The sequence below is a fragment of the Dermacentor variabilis genome, chromosome 3, assembly GCF_050947875.1.
Source record: "Dermacentor variabilis isolate Ectoservices chromosome 3, ASM5094787v1, whole genome shotgun sequence".
Taxonomy (NCBI): Eukaryota; Metazoa; Arthropoda; class Arachnida; order Ixodida; family Ixodidae; genus Dermacentor; species Dermacentor variabilis.
In genome coordinates, this window is record NC_134570.1 from 227,945,421 (window position 1) to 227,967,076 (window position 21,656).

General features: G+C 49.6%; 1 protein-coding gene across 1 annotated transcript in view; it reads right to left on the reverse strand.

Annotated features, from left to right (window-relative positions):
- Positions 1–21,656, reverse strand: part of LOC142574432 (uncharacterized) — a 243,301-nt gene that overhangs the window by 101,809 nt on the left and 119,836 nt on the right. Inside the window, exon 4 of the mRNA XM_075683515.1 lies at positions 3,495–3,602. Within this exon, the coding sequence (XP_075539630.1) occupies positions 3,495–3,602 (108 nt within the window). The remainder of the gene's footprint in view (positions 1–3,494; positions 3,603–21,656) is intronic.

The following is a 21,656-nucleotide window of genomic DNA, read 5'->3' on the forward strand; positions in this document are numbered from 1 at the left end:
TTAAACCGAGAACCTGAGCTACGTGCGAACCTAAGCAGACTGACCGCGTCAGCCCGTCGTCGCGAGAAGTGTCTTTCCAGGGAACGGTGAATGAATTGCTGCCGCTCGGCCCACCTCCTTCGTCCGCCTCGATCGGGCGCACATTCTGCAGCGTGGAGTCAGGCGCCGGGCCCAGCAGCCAGTGCACTCCTGTTTTCTGGCTGTACGCCAAACCAGTTCGCCCTAGAAGCAGTCAGGCCCAGCGTAAGATAAAGTCCAGCCACATGTCGACTGTACATACACCAGACATCGAAGGCATGGAAGCTCCGTTTACAATGGCGGAACTGAAGGCCGACGTTGACCAGGCAAAAGTATGCGAGGCGCCAGGGCCAGATGCAATCTCTTATGAAGTTTTCAAGAAGTGGCTGTTTCGACGTCCGGAGAGCTGCCTGAATCATGGAAGCATGCCGAAATTGTGCCAGTGCCGAAACCAAAAGTGAATACATTTACACCCGAAACGTCGTAAAGAGGGCGTATTCATGTATTTACGCCCTTGCTTACGTTCTTTCACACCTTTGGTCATTATATTGCAATATTCCACCCTTTCAGTTAGGTGCTTACAATGGTTAGCAAGCTCCAATTGGCACCACGGGTGTTTATTCTTAAGAAGGGTGTAAATGGCATACATGCAACATATATATGTATATAAGGTTGTGGAATCATCCCCCCTCTGCGGCATGTTTTTTCATCCACTTTCATTTCTATTAATTTATCGTTTCGTCATTTCATTTATTAAGCCCAAGTAATTTCCTTTATGTTGTCCTTAGTGTCAGTGTTTGTTGGCTTCTTACGATATATATATATGTGTGCGTGTGCGTGTGCGTGTGTGTGTGTGTGTGTGTGTGTGTGTGTGTGTGTGTGTGTGTGTGTGTGTGTGTGTGTGCGTGCGCGTGCGCATGGGTCTTGGACAAAGGCTATATATAACATAACCGTAGCAGACGTGATAATAAATGCACTTTATTCGGCAATACAGTATTCTAGGAAATTCACGTCAGGTGTATATCCCAGTATTCAACTACGTAAGTACCTAATACAATCTGTTAGCTTTCATTTTCAATTTATAGAGCCTGCTGTAATTACGAAATTCAAGTCGGCCTGCACGCGAAACGTACCCAGACACTGTAAATTCGGTAAGGGGCACAAGTTTTAAGATATTTCTTCCACAACATCGGGCACGGTATACTTCATGACGTGCCATAGCCCGGACTAAGAAGGGGGGGGGGCTCCAGGGCCCGAGTTCTGTACGGAGTTTTCGAGGGGGGGGCAGAGCCCCGACTCACGATGCCGAAGCTCCCCCCCCCCCCACACACATACACACCTAAAGTGTCGCCTTCACTATAGCTTTTTCGCCCACATCATTTGAGGTTCTTTTGACTTGCCTCGGCCTTTTCACTTGAAATTTTATTGCGGCTGATAGCTTAATACATCAGGGCTGGCGCGGACGTGCACAACGATTAATTCATACATTCGCTTTATTTCTGCAAACCTTAGCAATAGCTGGACAAGCGCATTAGAAGCACCAGCGGCTGCTGCCTCATCCACAATTACTCACTTCAACATTGTTTTAAATTTACCCTGTAAACACTATGCACATCCACAATAGATTTAAATGTGTACACAGAACAAAGCTCATTATAATGTTGAAAGGTATGGATAGCCTATGGCTAGAGAATGAAAATGTTGCTGTACGCATTGCATTCCTTTTTGACCCTGACAAAGAACTATAGATTTCAATGACCCCTTCGGCAGTCTTTTATAAACGGCGTATGAAATGCACGTGAATGATACGTGTCTCAGTATTGCTTCTCTTTCCAGTAAACAATGCTATCGACTCATGAAAAAATAACTTTTCTAATAATTTATAACATTTATTAGGGATGGAAACTCCACTGTGGATGATCTTCACACGTCGACGTTGCGGCAGTATTGGGAAGTCTGGTGAATGGGTGCCGGACGCGTCGGCTCTTGGCCTGCTTAATTGTCGGCACTCTATCATCAACCTTGATCCATCAGCTGTAGAGCAGTTTTTGTACATGAGCGGATTAAAGGCGTCGTCAGCAATTCCCTTGAGCACATTCCCTACCTTATCAGCTTCTGCCATGTCGTTATCGGCTTTACGACAAAGCGCCATCAGGTGCTGCATATACGAAACATAGGATTCTGTGGGGAATTGGGCACGAGAGGACAGTTCCTGCTTTGCGGCAATCTTATGCCCGGCCGGTTTGCCAAACAGCTCTGTTAACTTCTCTTTGCATTGGTCCGAGCTGGTTAGCTCCTCTTCGTGGTTTTCGAACGAAACCTTTGCCGTGCCTCTTAGGTAGAACAACAGGTTAGCTAGCATAAGCGTAGAGTCCCATCTGTTGATTCCACTCACACGTTCGTACATAGGCACCTACTCTTCAACGTCGGCACCCTCATTCCCGCAGAAAGTTCCGGGATCCTTGAGTTGCACAACCACAACTGAAGGGGACAGCGACGTAGCGGGCGATGGTGACGTTGGAGGCAGCAACGACGTTGATCCCGAGGGCTCACCGTCATTAATGGTGAGGTTGGTGACGCGACGTCCACTGCAGAGCTCCGTTTCCTACCATGGTTCACCGCACATCCCACCAATATGTTTCGGGGATGTTGGGAGTATAAAACTGTATTTACAGTTTCCATACAAGAAGTGTCAATGGGGATAAAATGACTGTCTAGTAACAACACGCAGCAACTTTGCTGCATGTTGTTACTAGACAGGATGAAATCTTGTTCTTCCTCTGTCTCTTCTTTCATCCTTCCGGATTAATATAATAAAGTTTGTCCTGTGTGCACATTTAAATATTGTACATGTGCATGGTATTTACAATGGACATTTGAAACAATTTTGAAGTGAGAAAATACGGATGAGGCAGCCGCCCCTGTTGCTTGTAATGCGCGCGTCCTCCTATTGTCTGGATTTGCAGAAATAAAGCAAAAGTATAAAGTAAGTAAAACCTGTGCGCGTCCGCGCCAACAATGATGCAGAAAGCTATTATCCCCAGTAAAATTACAAGTGAAAAGGTCTAGGAAAGTCAAAAGAAACCTCGAATGATGTGGGTGACAAAGCTCTAGTCATAGCGCTTTAGGTGTCTGTGTGTGGGCAGGGCTTCTTTAACGCCCGGGGTGGTGGGGGCTGAGCCCCTTCCCCCCTGGAAAACTCCGGTAATGCTCGGGTCCCGGAGCGCCCCCCCCCCCCCCGCCCTATCCTATGGTCGGCGCATATGCATGGGTCTAGGAATCGGTTTTGCTTCCACGTTAACCAATCAAGCGTCCGGCTTCGTCTCAACCGACAAGTTCTCGTTTTTCCTGCAAAAGTCACGCAAGTCTAGGCATGGATGTGTTCAACCCGTTTAATATTCGGTCCAGGGTGCCCTAGCTCAGAAGATCCCTGCGCACTACAGATATCTCTGCGATAGAACTTTCGCTGACCTTACCCCGTCCAGGTACTTGGCGTCAGAGCAGGCCATCATGAGGAACACGAGTGGGTTAGAGCTTCCTGGCTGCTGGCGCTCCGCACACTGCATCAGGAAGTTCTGCACTTTCTGCGAAATAATGGGTGTTAGTGCAAGGCGCCAACATGAACACAGTTCAATTTATTATGAGTGCGTGAAAAAACAGCCTATATGCCGTTTAATTTGGTCCACAACGATATAACATAGTCGCCAGAAAAAAATATCGCCGATGATTACCATACTGCCTAATGCGAAACTTAAGCGTAGCTGTATACACGTCTTCATCTCGCAATATATTGACTGGCACGGATAAATCTGTTCCGTTGCGCACGTCGTAAACAGAGCGAAGTGCGGCGCGGCGGCCTCGCTATCCTGGAGAGCCAGCGCGTGGGAGGCAGCAGCAGGCGGCACCGCCGACGGATCTCCCAGACGACGCGCGCTACTCTGGCACAGAACACCTTATACAAACTCTTAGAGAAGGGGAAACTGTACCTTCCACAGTGCTACGGAAATAAGCGTAGCGGTGGCGTCGTGAACTAAAGTATGTGACCACGGGGTGGCGCTGTACAACAGGAAACGGAAAACGGGGTTTTGCACAGTATGGTCGCTTTACCTACTGGGTTATCGCTGATGCGCATCGATCGAGCTCTCCGCCAGTTAGGTTGCTGTGTGGCAAACGTAGCGCCTACTTATGTATGTAGGCGCTACGTTTGCCACACAGCAACCAAACTGGGCGGGAGCACGATCAAGGCGCAGCAGAATATATGTAGCGCTGAGTCATATCGAGTTAAGGCACACTCTGAACTGACTTTTAAGGGCATCCCGAGCGGTTTTTCGTTTATTACGCCGCCGTTACCCCGAGTTGTGCCGCCGCGCTCGAGCTGTTGCATTTCGTGTAGGGCTACTGACAGAGTGCGGTTTCCAGGTGGCACGATGGCCTCGACTGGAATAAACGCACACACCAAAGATTGAGTAAGCTTGAAAATATTTTATTTGCATTTTACAAGTACAACAAAAAGCACACGTCTACGGATCCACACAAACGCGGTTACATAGTCAAGAAATGGCTCATTAATAAGGGTAGCACAGACGCACAAGAAAGAAGACCTAAGCTACAAAACGTACAGTCGGCTGCTAAACATAACTTCCCTGTCACCGCGTGTCACTTTTATACAGCATCTTTAGAGCACTACCAGGCCGGGTAATTTGGCGAAAAGAACGCAACAGCTTACGGCCGTCAGCTGCCTCTTCCTTACGGGTGTCATAATTATCCTAATCTCCGCATCAACGTCGTGCAAGTCCGCATACAGGTATCTGTATCTGAACCACATGTGCCAGCTTAATACATGTGTAGTGAAATTATGATATAACCACTGCGTCTTATCAAACGTATTGGTTTTGCAAATGCGCATTACAGCTGACGGAACGACATACTGTAAGTGAAGCACAAGAGAACAAGGACAAAAGGAGGATGCAACACTTGAAGAAGAAGTGAAGAATTAGTAGGCGTACAGCAAACAAGCGATGACGGAGAACACACAATGATGCATCGGGTGTTCTGTGACATCGGTTTGCGTACTTACGGTGTTATGGAGATCAACGGCATAAAAACGTACCTTCAAGCGTATTCCGTCAACCTCCGCCGCATTCATTATGATAATCAACGCCTAAACAAAATGAGGCACTATTTTTTGCCAAGAGTAGACCTCTTTACAGCAAGTCTGTGTAATGACTCGCAGACGAAACCAGCATGCTTTCGAAAATGTTTTGCCGCCGTAGTATTGAACGCCAACGGCCAGGAAACACATCGATACCAATAGGTTGTCGGCTGTCGGTGGTTAATCAAATACAAAAACCTTGACGCTATGACTAAAAAGCAGCTTCAAGAATCAAATTAAAAAATTAATCAACTGCCTATTTGCCTGAGGTAAAAAAACATCCTTAGACTCCTCGATTGTTCATGTCAATGGTTTGTGTAAATTAAAAAAATCAGCATGTTCAGCGCCCCTAGCAGAGAAAGCACCAAATAAAGTATTCGACCAAATTATAGTAGCTCCACTTGCGCGCTTACGCTGAAATGCGCCTCGATTGATTTTTCGCCCTCTGTGGCCATTTGTTGAACTTGAGAGTGTGCGGGGCCTGACTCTGGCGCCATCGTTGCCGCGCTACGCTTCTTTCCATATACCCTCCTCTTCCGGTTTCCGCCTCATGGTGACGCTGCACCCTCCTCTCCGCTTTCCTCCTCGCGCCCTCCTCGTCTCTTTTCACTTTTTCATCTTTCGCTGCGCTCGTTCACTCCGTTACGCCGGAGCTGACGACACCGACACTCGGCGCAGTATACGCGCCTAAGATATGCGCTCTAAAAGAAAACACAAACAAAATGTAGACAACTTCGAGTAGCAGTTTGATACTTTTCTTTAAAAACAATTCATTAATGCATGAAAATTACCATGCACGTCGTCATCGCTCACGGTAATAACAGGTTTAATACCCATATTACAAACTTTCTGTACTGTAAAGGCTGTTTCACATGGCGCTATTTTCCGTCAGCGACACAGCGAATTCCGTCGCTCAGTGACCGCCGCGACGTCGTGAGTTCTCCGCGACTGGATCCTAACTAGGTGGTCGCGCCGTCACTGAGTCGCAGCGATAGGCACGATGTGAGAGTGACAATGCGTGACGAAACAAAGCGCAGTCAGAATAGGCGCTTTCCTGTTTACCGTGCGTCGGTAGCGCTGCGGAACAATGTCGCGCGCAAGTTTTAGTTATGTTTTAATACGGCGTACCCGCCCGCGGCTTAGGAGTGTCATCATTCTTGTTTTTCTTCCACTCACACAACTCGTTCAAAAGGGGAAGCTGCACGCAATCCAGGTAGGGAGACGGACGCCGCTTCAACAGAGGGCACGTACCTACTCGACCGACACCGTCGTTAACCACTTCATCGCTACAAATTGTGCCAGTTGCTTATACATGCACACTCAATAGTAACCTGGTCTTCTGCAAAAACAAATACTCGTCCAGGAAGAAAGTTGTGGCTCCCATAGCAACAACGAAAATTGAGTAACGGAACCAGATGCCGCACAAGCTGCACGCTCATACCTTCGGTCTTGTGCACTCACCGCATCTGCGAGCTGTCGTAAACTCTCTACGCTTTTAAACGTTAAAACGTGGTGTACTTATTCTATTATCGAATAATAATACGAAAATTCTAATACTTCAGTAGTTTCCATGTTGTTCTTATTTAACGATGCAGACATGTATACTTCGTGAGCAGGGGACAACCTTGCACATCGCTGCGACGGAAATTGCGCTGCCGCAAACACATGTTAAGGCTATTTCACATGCTGCCACTTGACCGACGAAAATCGGTGCAGTCGCGCGCGTAGCAATGCGACTTTTAAGGACCCATTTCACGTGATTGTGATTTCAACAATGCGACTGGTGCGACGCCCAGGGTTGCTTACGGCCAGGTTTTGTGGCACGAGCTGCATAATTTTATGCGAAGCATATTACGAGAGCTCAACCCAGCTCCTCAGGCGCGGCGGTCTCGCCTTCAATACCACGTGACACCGTGACGTCACGACAGAGGAGAAACGGGGCTCTCACGAGCTATGCCTAAACGCAAATGCGAAATTAGCGGATGCATAGTATGAGACGTCTACACACTGATGTCACGAATACAAATGAGATGTATGATACTATAGTCGGGTACAACTTTAGAAAAAATGGGTGTTTACTCCTCCAAGGCGGATCAACTCGCGCCGTCGCTCGCGGCGTCGCGGCGGTATATAAGCAGCTGCGCTTGCCTCTGCTAGACACTCACGAGCTGAGATGCCTCCTGGTGAAAGAGCTGCTCGTTGGAATGAGAAGCGAAGGTTGCGGCGTGCTACAGAGACTGATTTTCTAGGTGGCTTTGGCTCAACTCTTGCAAGATGGGCTGGGTGGGAATCGAACCAGGGTCTCCGGAGTGCGAGACGGAGACGCTACCACTGAGCCACGAGTACGATGCTTCAAAGCGGTACAAAAGCGCCTCTAGTGAATGCGGTGTTGCCTTGTGAGAAAACTTTTATTGTCCGTAATGGGTGACACCGGAGCTCCGGTACCGCTCGTAGGCGTCCAGGGAGCCCGATGTCATCCTAAGGGGCAGGTGTTAGTAGACGAAGCGGTTTGCCGCTTCGGCTGCCAGACGGACAATGTTGGCCTGTACCGCCGGGTCTTCGCTATGAAGCGCGGTCTCCCATGCTTCTTCGTCCTTGAATAAATTATATCCTGGGGAGTAGCTGCACTCCCATAGGATATGTCTTAGGGTTCCTATTTTATCGCAGAATCTGCAGAATTGGTCCTCCGGGTTTCCCGTTTGCGTGAGATATCTCCATCTGGGAGACATGTGGTTTTTGGCTTGCAGGCGGCGCCAGGTGACTGCCTCTGCGGACGTGAGGGACCTATCCGGGAGTGGATATTTCCGACGTCCTAATCTGTAGTGCTCTGTGACCTCGTGGTAGGTCGCGAGCGTCTCGACCTTAAAGTTAGGTTGAGGCTGCCGTCCCCCCCGGATAATGAGCGCTCGGGCGAGGGCGTTGGCGGCTTCGTTTCCTGGTATGTTGGAGTGAGCGGGGGCCCAGGTTATGGTGATCCCTCTGTCTATGTGACCTTTCGACATTATGCTGTACGCGTAGTCTGATATTTTGCCTTTGCAGAAATTCCTTACTGCCGATTTGCTGTCGCTAACGATCACCCTCGCGTCCGTACTAACGCACGCTAGGGCGATGGCTGCTTCCTCCGCTGCCGTGGCGTCTACTCCGCTCGTATATATCGCGCCCTGTTCTGCGCCGGACCCGTCGACTACCACTGAGACGGAGCTTCCATCTCCGCCAAGGGCGGCGTCTGTGAAGGCAACCGTCTCGGGTGGCATTCTGCTTAGCTTTGTTGCCAAGTGTTTGGCTCTGTGCTGGCGTCTTTCCTGATCGTGTTGTGGGTGCATGTTCTTAGGTATCGGTGCGACCGTGAGGGCTTTCCTAATTTTCGACTCAATGTGGAACGTCTGGTATTTGCCGTCTGGTTTGCTTGTAGCCCTACCCAGTTTAGAATCTGCTGTCCTGTCTCGGTTAGACTCAGGCGTTCGAGTTGTGCCGTTCTCGTCGCTTCCGCTAACTCCTGCCATGTGTTATGCACTCCCATTCCCTCTAGTGCTTCAGTTGAGGTCGAGATTGGTAGTCCCAGTGCCCGTTTTGTGCATTTCCTTATTATGACGTCTAACTTGTTTCTTTCTACTTTTCTGATGTTAAGGAATGGGGTTGAGTAACAGATCCGACTGAAGATGAAGGCCTGGACTAGCCTTAACTTGTTCTTCTCCTTCAGCCCTCTGCCTCTGGCCGAGATTCTTCTAATGATGCTTACCACTTGGTTCGCGTGCGTGTCTAGCTTAGCTATAGTCGTGTGATTGTTTCCTGTTTTGCTTATGAGCATGCCCAGAATTCGGATCTCATCTACTTGTGGAATTTCTTTCCCGTCTAAGTCTATCGAGATTTTGGGAGGAGATACGTTGTTTGTCCTCGTCCTGGGCCTGATGATTAGTAGTTCCGACTTCGTCGGGGAGCAGCTCAGCCCTTTACTTTTGGCATGTAAGTCTATGATGTCGGCTGCCCGCTGGAGCCTTTCTTCGATAGACGCATCGCTGCCCTCATTGAGCCAAACGTTGACGTCGTCTGCGTAGACGCTCGTCTTTAGTCCTTCGATCCTTCCTAACTTGCCCGGGAGGTCTTTCATTACTAAATTAAATAGGAAGGGGGATAGGATGGCTCCTTGCGGGGTGCCCCTGTTCCCTAATTTGATCTCTTCTGAGCTGAGGCTCTGCATGTGCAGGGTCGCTGTTCTGTCCTTGAGAAAAGATTTTACGTAGGCGAAGGTCCTCTTCCCTACGTTAAGATCTGACAGGCTGTCGAGGATGGCCGAGTGGCTGACATTATCAAACGCTTTGGTTAAGTCTATGCCCAATATTGCTCTCGTATCTTTGGTCTTTCGTTTGTCTATAATATCGTGTTGGAGCCTTAGCATGGTATCTTGAGCGCTAAGCTGCGGTCTGAAACCTACCATCTCGTGAGGCCAGATGCTGTTTTCTTCCGCGAATCGAGTTAGTCGCGTCTGAATTACCTTCTCCATTAATTTGCCTAGACACGAGGTCAGTGAAATTGGCCTGAGATTTTCAATACCCGGAATTTTGCCCTTCTTGTGGATTAAAATGATGTTGGCGTGTTTCCAGTCTTTAGGGACTTCCCCTGATTCCCACACTTTGTTCAGATAAGCTGTCAGGTGAACTATAGAGTCGTCGTCTAAGTTCCTTAGCATACCGTAGGTGATTTTGTCTGGGCCAGGGGCTGTGTTCCTTTTTAAATCAAAGAGCGCGGCTCTGACCTCTGCAACTAGAATCGGTTCGTCCAATAGCGGATTCTCCGATCCCCGATATTCTTTATCCGCTGCCGGGCATGCGGGGCCTATATAAATTTCTTTAAGTCGGTCGATGAGCTCTTCATCAGTTCCGTCAAATTTGTATCTCGCCTTGATTTGTTCTATGTTGGCGTGGGTTTTGGTGTTGGTGGGGTCTATGAGGTGGCGCAGCATCTGCCAAGTGTTGGGACGGCTCATATTCTTCTCTAGCTCGTCGCATTTTTGATCCCACCTTTTCTCTTCTACTTTGAAGGCGTAGCTCTCTATTTCTTTATTGTGCTCGGCTATTTTCTTCCTTAGGTTCCGGTTCCATTTCTGGCGCTTTAGCTTATTCTCGAGGGTTGTTTTTCGATTCCACATATTTCTAAGCTTGTTGTCTAATCTGAATGGGAGCTCATCTCCTTCTACCGTTTCGGTGGCCTGTTTTACGTGTGAGACGATGGTTGAGGTCCACTCTGTTATGTCTCCGATAACGCCTAAGTCTGCTGTTGATCTGATAGCCCTGAATTTATCCCAGTCAGTTGCGGTGGCCTGCTTTGGCTTATGTACGGGAACCCCTAGTTTCCTATCAATCTGTATTTCGATTATAAAGTGATCGCTGCCGAGGTTTTTGCCCGTGTTCTTCCAAGATGTTTTGCCCGTCCTGTGGCCTAGTGTTAGGTCTGGTGTTGTGTCACGGCAGATGCTGTTACCCGTTCTGGTAGGCTCGTTCGGGTCCGTTAGTAGCGAGAGTCCTGTGTTCTGAATTGCTTCCCACAGCATTCTACCTTTCCTGTCGATTTTGGTGTAGCCCCATTCGTGATGCTTTGCATTAAAGTCCCCTAATACGAGTAGGGGGCACGATTTTGCTGCCCTCAGCGCTTTCTTAAATGTGGCCTCGAACTGTGCCTTGTTGTGACGAGGGGGGCTGTATGCGTTCAGGACAAATATGCTTCCCCTATTCTTTTTGCCGGTAAGGATTTCTACGAGCACGGCCTCCACTTCGTCCGTACTCGCATCGTGTTCAATTACCGCTATGTTATTCTTAACTAGGGTGGCTACTCTAGATCTTTCCCCTCTTCCGTTGTCGAATGTGCGGTACCCTGAAATTTTGACTGGAGGTTTGCCCGTTTCTTGTAACGCCACGGCAAGCGGAGGCTCTCCTTGATTTAGAATGTGCTGTTGCAGCAACGCCTTTTTCTTTTTGAAACCCCTGCAGTTTCACTGCCAAATTATAGTTCCTGTCCTGGCCATGATGAGGAAGAGAACGGGGCTTCCGGGCTCGAGGGAGGCTCGGGATCAGGATAAGCTCGTTTTTCGCCTCCTAGCACGGTCAGAAGTGCGTCCATATGATTTGATATAGCCTGTATTTTCTTATCTATGATAACGCTTAATTTGGTTAGCATGCTTTCCTCGTGTTCCTTGAGGCGCGCCTCTAGTTCATCTTCGTTAATCTTTCTGTTCATCTTTTTTCTTCTCTCGGGTGGAGGCGTCTCGTGCCCCTCTGCCTTCCTTTTTGCGGTGCCTACCGTATCTACCACCATGCTACCCTCGTCCTGCGTCTCGAGGACGGCTACTCTCTGGACTGGGGTAAGCGGCCTTGTTGGCGCCGCCTGCGTAGCTCGCACTGTTGGGTTCGTTAGCTGCCCAACTTGCTCTTTGAGTTGGTTTACTGTTTCGGTTAGGGTTTTGATTATATCTCTTAATTGGCGATTTTCCTCATCTCTCTTTTCTATTTCTTTCTTAAATAAACTGGCCTGTGCCTCTAATTCTGGTGTCCTACCTTGGGAGACCACGCTTGCGAAGCTGACAGGCATACCAGAGTGGGTCCTCTTGCCCCTGGTTTCTGGAGGCCTGGCCAGTGGGTCTGGTCGTCCCTGGGTGGCGGTCTGGATGCACTTCTGTCCCTGGACTCGGATCGTTGCTTTTTCGCCGCAGGCGGTAGCGTGACCCTCGTTGTCTGCCTGCTTCTGCCCGCGGTCGCTCCTCCCTTTTCTTGTTCGGCCTTGGCCTCGGCCCGGGCCGCGTCGCGTTGTTTAACCCAGTGGGGCTTCCTGTAGAGTTCCCTGCATGTCGGATCGCCTAACTGATGCTTCTTCCCGCAGAGGAGGCACTTCGGCTCGCAGGCGTGATCCTCCGGCTGATTTCTTAGCCCGCAGCCCCTGCAGCGGGTGGTTGTTGGATCTGGACAGACGTCTTGCCTGTGTCCAATCTTGCCGCATGCGTAGCACACGTCGTACTTTTTCTTATATAGGTGACATGGAATCCATTGACTGAAAAATTTTACGGCCCTCGGTACTTCCAGATCTTTGAAGTTAATGATGACCGACTCGGATGTTCTTCCTAGTCTTCTTACTGCCGTATACGTTGGGTTCCGTGGGTTGTCCAATGCCCTGTGTATTTGTTCTTCCGTCAGCTCTAGGTTAATTCCGTAGATGACGCCTTTGCCCCCCTCGGGCATCGCCGGATGGGCAGTCATTTCGATATCTTCTTTTCCGGCTCGGATGTTCTTGATTTTGGCGAAAGCCTCTGCCCTTTCCTTGTTCGGGGTTGATATTAAGATTGTTTGGTTGTTCTTGTTGAAGACAATGTCCTCTTCTGCCATGGGGAGTAGCCCGGCCGCCTCCAGGATGGCGTTTCCGGCGAGAACCCCCAGCTTCTTCTTTAGGCTGTCGATTCCTCCTGCTGGTCGTAGGACAATCTTCTCTGTGCCCGATGGCAGGCGAACTTGAAGTTTTTCTACCGTCCTCTCTGCCATGGCCTTGTTTTTCTTCAGGTTTAGGGGTTTTCGTTCCCTTCTTCTTGCTAATACTTCTTCCACCTTCTCCTCCGGGACGTATCTGCCGCCTATAGAGCGGCACCATCCCTCTTGGGTTTCTTCTTTATCGGCGAAAGCGCCGACGTCCATTTTCTCTCCTTCCTCCTCACCTGCGTGGAGAGGTCTTCTTTCTGCATGATTTCCATCCGAGGACGTTGGCTGGATGCCCCTTCCGGCAGTTTCCGCAGCTGTTTCGACTCCGTTTCTTCGCTCTTCTGCCGGCGTCCCCACCGACGCTGCAACCGCTACCCGTGGCTGCGTCATGCGTGGGCCGGAGCAGCAACTGTGCGAGCTGCTATGCCGTTGCGTTCCCTCAGCGTTTTTCTCTTCTGCCGGCGTCTCCGCCGACGCTGCAGCCGCTGCCCGTGGTTGCATCGTGCTTGGGCCGGCGCAGCAGCTATGCGAGTTGCTGCGCCGTTGCGTTCCCTAGGCGTTAGGCTTAGCTGGCGGCGTCGCCGCCTCGAAAATTCAAACTCTTGCAGAGAGTAGAGAAGTGCTCCTACCGTGGTGACGGCGGTAGTTCCGTGACCGCCTGGTGTTCGCAGTTCTTCTCGTTCTTGAATTTTCACTTTAGGGCTTAAACTTCCCAAGATATGGACATTTACGTCGGAGCTCCGTGTGAAGGCGACTTCTCTACATCGCGCCCCCTAGCGTCCCTCCGGTGTTGCCTTAGAAACGAGCTGTTTCTAAGGCTCAGGCGTGCGTCGCTTGCTCAGGCGCACATTTCGTTGCCGCGCCGAACGCTGCGTTGCTCGACGCTCACCGCGTCCAATGCGGGGCGCGTAGTCGCTGCGCCGTAGCCCATTGTCTTACACCCCTTGGCGGGTCGACGGGAACGCTGTCGCGTTCCACTCTTGAAGGCGAAGCAGAGTAACGCATGAGTTGTTTCTTCGTCTAGCCGAACCAAATATAGCCAAGCAACAGCAGTTCACCAGGCTAAACAGTGGTTCAACAACTAAAATAAAGGCTAGTATGCTTCGCATCCTGGGCTTAGCCTTAGCTAAGCCACAGCCATTCTTTTTTATTGTAATGAATAAGAGGTTTACATTATAATATTGTGCACTTTTCTTTATTAGGAGCAAGTAGTATGCGTGTTTTATGATTCTAAAACGTGTTGAAGTTAAGATTTGTTTTGGAGTGCGCAACGGCAGTTTCTCAAGTTCAGTGCGACATGGCGCACGTAAACAGCTGTTCGCAGGTGGTTCAGCGCAGTGTGTTGTCTCATCTGCCTTCTATGACCGTTTCGTTCTGCCTGCGCTGCGACAATCTACAAGATGACCTATCGACGACAAGTTCATATAGCTACGCTCACCGCATATATAGTATTCGGAATTCGGCTGCTACGAAGTCGTCGTGACAGCCCAACAAGATCCTCGCGCTACTCGTGCTCGGCGTCAGCTTCTGGAGAAACGATGTGTGTATATTCCTCATGATTGCGCATATGCGGTGCCTGCTCCAAGCCATATTCTTGCGCCAAACGCAGCAACAAGCACCAACCCGAAAGCCAGCGTGTGCCCCTTAACGAAGCCGCAAATGATCTCTGTGATTACTGGACGTGGAATGAAAATTGTTATGAAATTCAACCTTGGCGCTAGCCTGGTTCGTCCATCGCCGTGCGTGCGCTGTGAATATATATATGGGAGTCCTCTCTAAATATTTCTAAAGGTGCAAAAGCCGACGCATCAAATGTTTTGAGCAGTTACCGTCACTTTTGTATAGCATTCTAAAAGACACGCTTCTCATCCACTTTGTTGTCCTGTGTCTCGTGCTGGTAGTATACTCTGAACTTTTAACAAGAAGACCACATCAATACGCGCTATCCATAATGCAGGATCGTAGGCCCACGGCAGGCGCACTTGCCGTAAGGTTTTCAGCTTTCTGCTCAACCTCGCACGGCGCTCACGGTTAGCCTGTTTCGTAGAAATAAATATTATTATATTATTAATGTTATTAACTACTATAGTTTCTTCACTGTAATTTATAGCCATCATCCATATTCCGTAAGGTAATCATGCATTTAACCTGTATTAGATCAACATTGTTACGACATGCTTATGGGAGTAATTTCAAACTAGGTTGCTCCCCCCCCCCCCCAGCCAGAGAAATTACAAATCAAAGTCTCAGTGTTTATTCCAATGTGTAAACGAATTATATCGGCAGAATTTTATGCCTACTTGCATTGCCTGCAATTCAATGATCAGAGCTGGAAAAACTGATTCCTTTTCTTGTTGTCGAAAGGCTGCTTTAATGTCGATAGCAAGCTATAATTATTCATTTCTAAAGTGTCAAACAATGACTATATATCTAAGCTTATCAATGCGTTTTTGTTACGAACACAATTAAGTTTTTTTTTCTCCCTCTCATTGACAGCCATGGAATGAAACTATTCATTTTCTTAAGTATCAGCATGCAAACATTCTGTAGTTTGTCCTGAGCATTCGTCTGCATCCTATAGTGTGCATGTTTGTATTAAGTTCTGGTGTTGCAATCGCAGTGATCTACGCATATTCTTATATTGCAACAAACGAATTTATTGAAATTTGTTTTCTAATCTACGATGTGGCCATGCAGTAACGACCATATTAATAAGCAAAAGAAAGAACTGCACATTCACTGTACGTGTTGGAATCTATGCGAAGTGAAGTTTTTGTCTAGTCGTCAATTAAAGGCTATTAAAGTACCTGCGATATATACAATTTGTCTTATTTTCAACAATCCAACATGTCATCTTTTGCAAGGTTTGCTTATGCACCGCATCGGTCACAACCTTGATGTCATGTAATCTTTATGCACAACACTGTTAACAAGCTATACCGAAATGCAAACGGCAGTTAATGTAGATGCCCACTGCGAGACATCAACGCCGTGATGTTGGTTGAGCAAGGAATGGTGCGAGGTGTATGCAGATTAATTCATGACATGTGCTTATGTACTTATTTATTTATATACCTCGCAGGCTGCAAGGCTAGAGTATTATTCGAGGGGGAATAAAAATGTAGTTACAAAAGGAAGAAGGGCAGAACATTAAGAAAAAACCAGCAAGAAAAGCAGTACCAATACCATGCACCAACTAGCTCAACGTGTTTTTCTGGCAGAACATTGTACAAAACCTAACAAACAATAACAGAAAAAATTACTGCCCATGCACCCTGTACAGATGGTAAACCAGCAAAGCTGTAATGTGCGGCCCGGTGTTATCACTGGGTTAATTCCGACGGTTTATAAAAGTCTTTCTAGATTATAAGTCATGTCTGTGTTTCTTAATGAGGTTATGCACACGTTGTTGCAGATGGGTCGCAAGCCCCAAGGGTAGCGTTGGCTTGGCGGCCTGGGGCACAGCTGGAAGCATCCGAAGGTCCTGGCAAAGCGTGAGTCGACTGCTAACAGAACAACTTGTTTATTCTAGCATCGCAAAAGAGCGGCTGGTCAGGTCGACCGAAGTGGAAAGACGGGAGAGCACGTTACTCGACGGAAGAAATCGGAGCCTCTCTCGGCGTCCGGGGCAGCTGCTTTTATACTCTCGGAGTCGAGGGCAAGAAGGAACGGCTTGCGAGAGGCGCCCGTGACGGCGGGGCACGGACACGTTGAGAGACACGTTGAGACAAGAAGTGACGCATCCGCCGGGCCGGCGCCGCTCAGACCTCCTCGCTTCACAGTTGGGGAGCTCCTCTCCCCGGCTGCCGCGCTTTGACAAGCGTGGGCACCAAAATGCGCACACACTCACACACACACACACACGAAGACACGTGGCATTGAAACATGCCTGCACGTGCTTGGCAGAAAGCGTTACGGCAGCGCTGAACGGGCCAAAATGTCCGCCGCTTTGAATGAAGCCCCGGCGTCCGTTGCATCCGCGCCGGCTATACCGCGCGTCGTAGGCGAAACGTAACAGACCGCCCCGCCGGGAGAAGGAGATCCCGATGGTTAGGGGACTGCATCCGCTGTCCGGAGGGATGTCGTTCGATGATGCTCATAACCGAAGTCGGTCGTCCTTCGGCGTCTCTTGAGCGCAGCGCACAGAGAAGGCTTCGTTCTCACGTTCAAGTTCACACAGGACACTGCAAAGTGACTTCGGGAGAGTTGCCATTTTTGTTCTCGTTCCCAGCAAGCGTTAGAACTACGCCGAAACTCAACCGCTCAGAAGGCAAGCACGACACAACCCTTACTAAGCCCTGCCAGGCTCTTTCCCCTTTTATACTACTGCCTAGTTCCTTACAGTCTAGCAGCACTCAGAACGCGTCCACAAATGGGAAAATTGCACTAGAAAGCACGTCATCACTTTGAAACACTAAACAAAAGCAATATGTTAAAAATCGTGCCTTAGGAAGAAAACATCAGTAACAAACAACTTTGAGGCTGATTCCTACGTTAGGGGCCTCGACTTAAGCCATTGGCATTACCGTTGAGACTCCCCTTTTTGTAAAGCACCTCAAAGGAATATTGTTGCAAAGCGAGGCTCCAGCGCAGGAGGCGGCCATTTTTGGGAGAGATGGTCTGCAACCATTGGAGAGGGCAGTGATCCGTCTCAATGATAAACCTCGAGCCGGCTAGGTAGCATGACAATTTCTGAACGGCCCACACGAGACACGCACACTCTTTCTCGGTGGTGCTGTACGTCTGCTCACGACTGGTCAGCTTACGACTAGCATACAGGACGGGGTGCTCCTCTTCTCCATTTTCCCATTGGCACAGTACAACGTCCATGCCTCGCTCACTAGCATCGCACTGAACAACGAACCCTTTTGTGTGGTCTGGCGATCGTAGCACAGGCTGGCTTGTTAGGGCGCTCTTTAGGGCGCTAAAAGCTCTTTCCCTTGTCTCGTCCCAGACGACTGTTTGGGGCTCTGTTTTTCTTAGAGCATCCGTCAGGGGAGCCGCGATATCAGAGTACCTGGGGATGTACCTCTGATAGTAGCCGGCGACACCTAAGAACGACCGAATATCGGTTGCGGGAAGTCTCGCACAGCGGCCACCTTTATTTCAGAGGGGCGGCGACGACCCTGTCCAATCACGTGACCTATGTAGACAACCTCGGCCTGTGCTAACTGGCACTTTGGAGCCTTTACTGTCAAGCCCGCTTCGCGCAGGCGGGTCAGCACTGCCCGCAAGTGTGCCATATGCTCAGACGAGGATGCGGAGAATATCGCTACGTCGTCTAAATACGGTAAAGCGAATTCTTCCTGTCCCCACAACACTTTGTCCATGAGGCTTGAAAAGCAGTATGGCGCGTTCTTCAAACCAAAACTCAAAACTTTAGGACGGAATGTTCCCATTGGTGAAATGAACGTCGCATACCTACTAGCCTGTTCTGTAAGTGGAACCTGCCAATAACCCCTGACAAGATCTAGGGTGGAAATAAACTGAGCGCTACTAACTTCCTCAAGGCGCTCCTCGATGTTAGGGATCGGATAAATTTGATCCTTAGTGATGGAATTAAGCCTGCAGTAGTCGACGCAAAGACGAGGTTCCTTGCCCGGTACCTCAACTAAAATCAAAGGGGAGGTATAATCACTCTCACCCGCCTCAATAACACCGACCTGTAGCATTTTCTTTACCTCAGCCTCCATAATATCGCGCTGGCGAGGCGACACCCGGTACGCCTTGGATCGTACTGGCTCTGGGGAGGTAAGTTCTATTTCATGAGTAAGAACAGAAGTCCTACCAGGCCTCTCAGAGAACTGACCTTGAAACTCTTGTAAGAGCTGGTGTAGTTCGGTTTTCTGCTCAGGCGACAGCGGTGCTTTACTGATTAAGTCACTAATGACTTGATCGGTGTCTTCCCTGTTCGTCACTGAGCCTAGTCCCGGAAGCTCGACCGGAAGCTCTTCGGGAACGTTTACCATCATACACACCACTGCTTCCCGTTGTCTATAGGGTTTGAGCAGATTACAGTGGTAAACTTGCTGTGCTTTCCGTTTTCCTGGCAGACTCACCACGTAGTTAACGTCCGACAATTTTTGAACAATCCGTGCTGGGCCCTCCCACTGGACGTCGAGTTTGTTGTTTAGCGATGTGCGCAATATCATGACCTCATCGCCCACCTCAAAACGACGGGCCCCGGCTGTCCGATCATAATAAACCTTGGCCCTCTGCTGGGCCTTTGCCATTGCTTCACCTGACAACTCCTGTGCCCTTTTTAAGCGTTCGAGGAGCCTAAGCACGTACTCCACCACGACTGGGTCGTCGCCCCTGCCTTCCCACGAGTCTCGAAGCATGCGAAGCGGAGACCGCAGCGAGCAACCGTACACCAGCTCAGCTGGCGAAAACTCCGTAGCCGCATGCGGCGCGGTCGTTAATGCAAACATCACCCCAGGCAGACACAGCTCCCAGTCAGTTTGTTGTTCAAAACACAATGCTCTCAACATGCGCTTCATGACGGAGTGGAGCTTCTCAACGGAATTCGAATGTGGGTGGTACACTGAGCTGTGTAAAAGCTTTACCCCGCACCTTTCGAGAAAGGCTGTCGTCAAAGCGCTAGTAAACACTGTGCCCTGATCTGACTGGATTTACGTAGGAAAACCAACTCGCGCAAATATGGACAGTAGTGCATTGACTATCTCAACTGAGCTGAGTTCTTTAAGCGGCACTGCTTCAGGGAACTTTGTCGCTGGGCAGATCACAGACAAAATGTGTCTGTACCCCGTGGTTTTTACCGGCAGAGGTCCCACTGTATCAATAACGAGCCGTCTAAAAGGCTCCGTAACGATAGGTACCAACTTCAACGGCGCCCTCGATTTGTCCCCTGGTTTGCCAACCCGCTGACAGGTGTCACATGTCCTCACAAAGTGTTCTGCGTCACGAAAACACCCTGGCCAATAGTACTCTTGCAAGAGACGGTCCTTAGTCTTTTTAACTCCTAGGTGTCCGGACCACGAACCCCCATGCGACAAGCGCAACAGATCCTGACGGTAGCACTGAGGCACGATCAGCTGATCGAACTCCACTCCCCTGCGGTCTAGATACTTCCGGTACAGGTCCCACCTCTTTCCACAAAACGAGCATTTTTCCTGGCGATTCCTTCCTTGACAATGCAGCGCATGTTTTCTAGGCTGCCATCCTTTTTTTGCTCGGCTATCAAAGCCGACCGGCTGACTTTTAGCAACCTATTAAGTCCGTCTGACGTAGCCGCGATGAGCAAATCTGCAGATAGCTCTTCTAACTTTCCCGTGCCGGGCATTTCATCTCCAGTATCTGGTGCCCTCAACGCTACAGGCTCAATTTTATTCAGTTCGGACGTGCTCTGAATATCAGCTTGCTGCGCCTCCGACCCTTTCTTGTTGTTCGACAACGTCGGCCCCGCAACTACCGCCTTTGCAGCGAGCTCCCGAACTCTCGATCTGGTTAAGGCCTGAACGCTAGCCTCACCAAACAAAAGCCCCTTCTCGCGCAGGAGGTGAGCGGACCTGTTCGAAAATAGGTACGGGTACTCGGGGGGGGGGGGCAGCATACATGACACTGCGGCCTCCGTCTCAAGTGCTCCGAAAGGTCCTTCAATAAGCACTTTTGCTACGGGCAGACACACGCTATGAGCTTCCACGGCTTGCTTGATCCATGCGCACTCGCCCGTGAACATATCTGGTTTTACGTAAGAGGGGTGAACTACATCCATTGTAGCTGCGGAATCACGAAGCACTCGGCACTCTTTCCCGTTCACGAGGAGGTCTCGCATGTAAGGCTCGAGAAGCTTCATGTTCTCGTCAGTGCTGCATAATGACAAAAACACGACTTTTGTTTTTGTTTCTGGACACTGCGCCGAAAAGTGACCAGGCTTCTGGCACGTATAACGCACGCACGCTTGCCTCGTCTCTAACCGCTTTCTGCGTTCGGCTTCGGCTGCCGCCGTCTCCTTACATTCGGTCGGACTGCTTTCACTCGCATCCGCACTACCTGTGTCCCCCCCTTGCTCTCATGGGCGTGAACTTCGGCCTCTCAAACTTGGAGCCAAATTCACCCTTTTGACCGTCCTTAGCTCCGCGAGCCCGACGCGTCACAAACTCCTCGGCTAGCTCGGCGGCTTTAGCCACCGTACTAACGTCTGGCCTATCCAAGACCCAGTGCCGCACGTTCTCAGGTAACCGAGTATAGAACTGTTCCAGCCCGAAACACTGGAGAACTTTCTCGTGGTCACCAAACGCTTTCTCTTCTTTGAGGCACTCCTGTATGTTTGACATAAGCCTGTAGGCAAACTCTGTATATGACTCACTTCTGCCTTTCTCATTTTCCCGAAACTTCCGACGGAACGCCTCCGCTGACAGCCTGTACTTTTTTAGCAGACTCGATTTCACTTGGTCGAAATCCTCTGCCTCCTCTCTCTTCAAGCGAGCGACTACGTCGGCCGCCTCGCCGGGTAACAAAATGAGCAAGCGCTGTGGCCACGTTCCCGAGAGAACCCCTGCTTCTCGCACGTTCGCTCAAAGTTAACCAGGAACAAACCAATGTCCTCTCCAAGCTTAAACGGCCGCATCAGGTCAGTCATTTTGAACGATACTCGTTCTCCTGCACCGTGCGCCTGACTTCCATTACGAGCGCGTTCCATCTCTACCTCGAGACGCTTCATTTACAAAGCGTGTTGACGGTGGCGCTCCTCTTTTTCTTTCTCTTGTTGCTCTCGCTCTTTCTCTTTCTGTTCTTTACGTTCGCGCTCATCTTTCTCTTTCTGTTCTTTACGTTCGCACTCATTTTTCTCTTTCTGTTCTTTACGTTCGCGCTCCTGTCTTTCTCTTTTTGCCGTCTCCCTCTCCTCAATGGTCTCAAGGCATTCCGACAGCTCGTCATCCTCAGCTTCTAACGCAAGAATAGCCCTTAGCAGTTCTGGTTTTCTGAGTTTGTCTGAGACATCCAGACCCAACTCTCTTGCAAGCTCCAGCAATTTCGGTTTGCGCAACGACTTCCAATCCATGGCT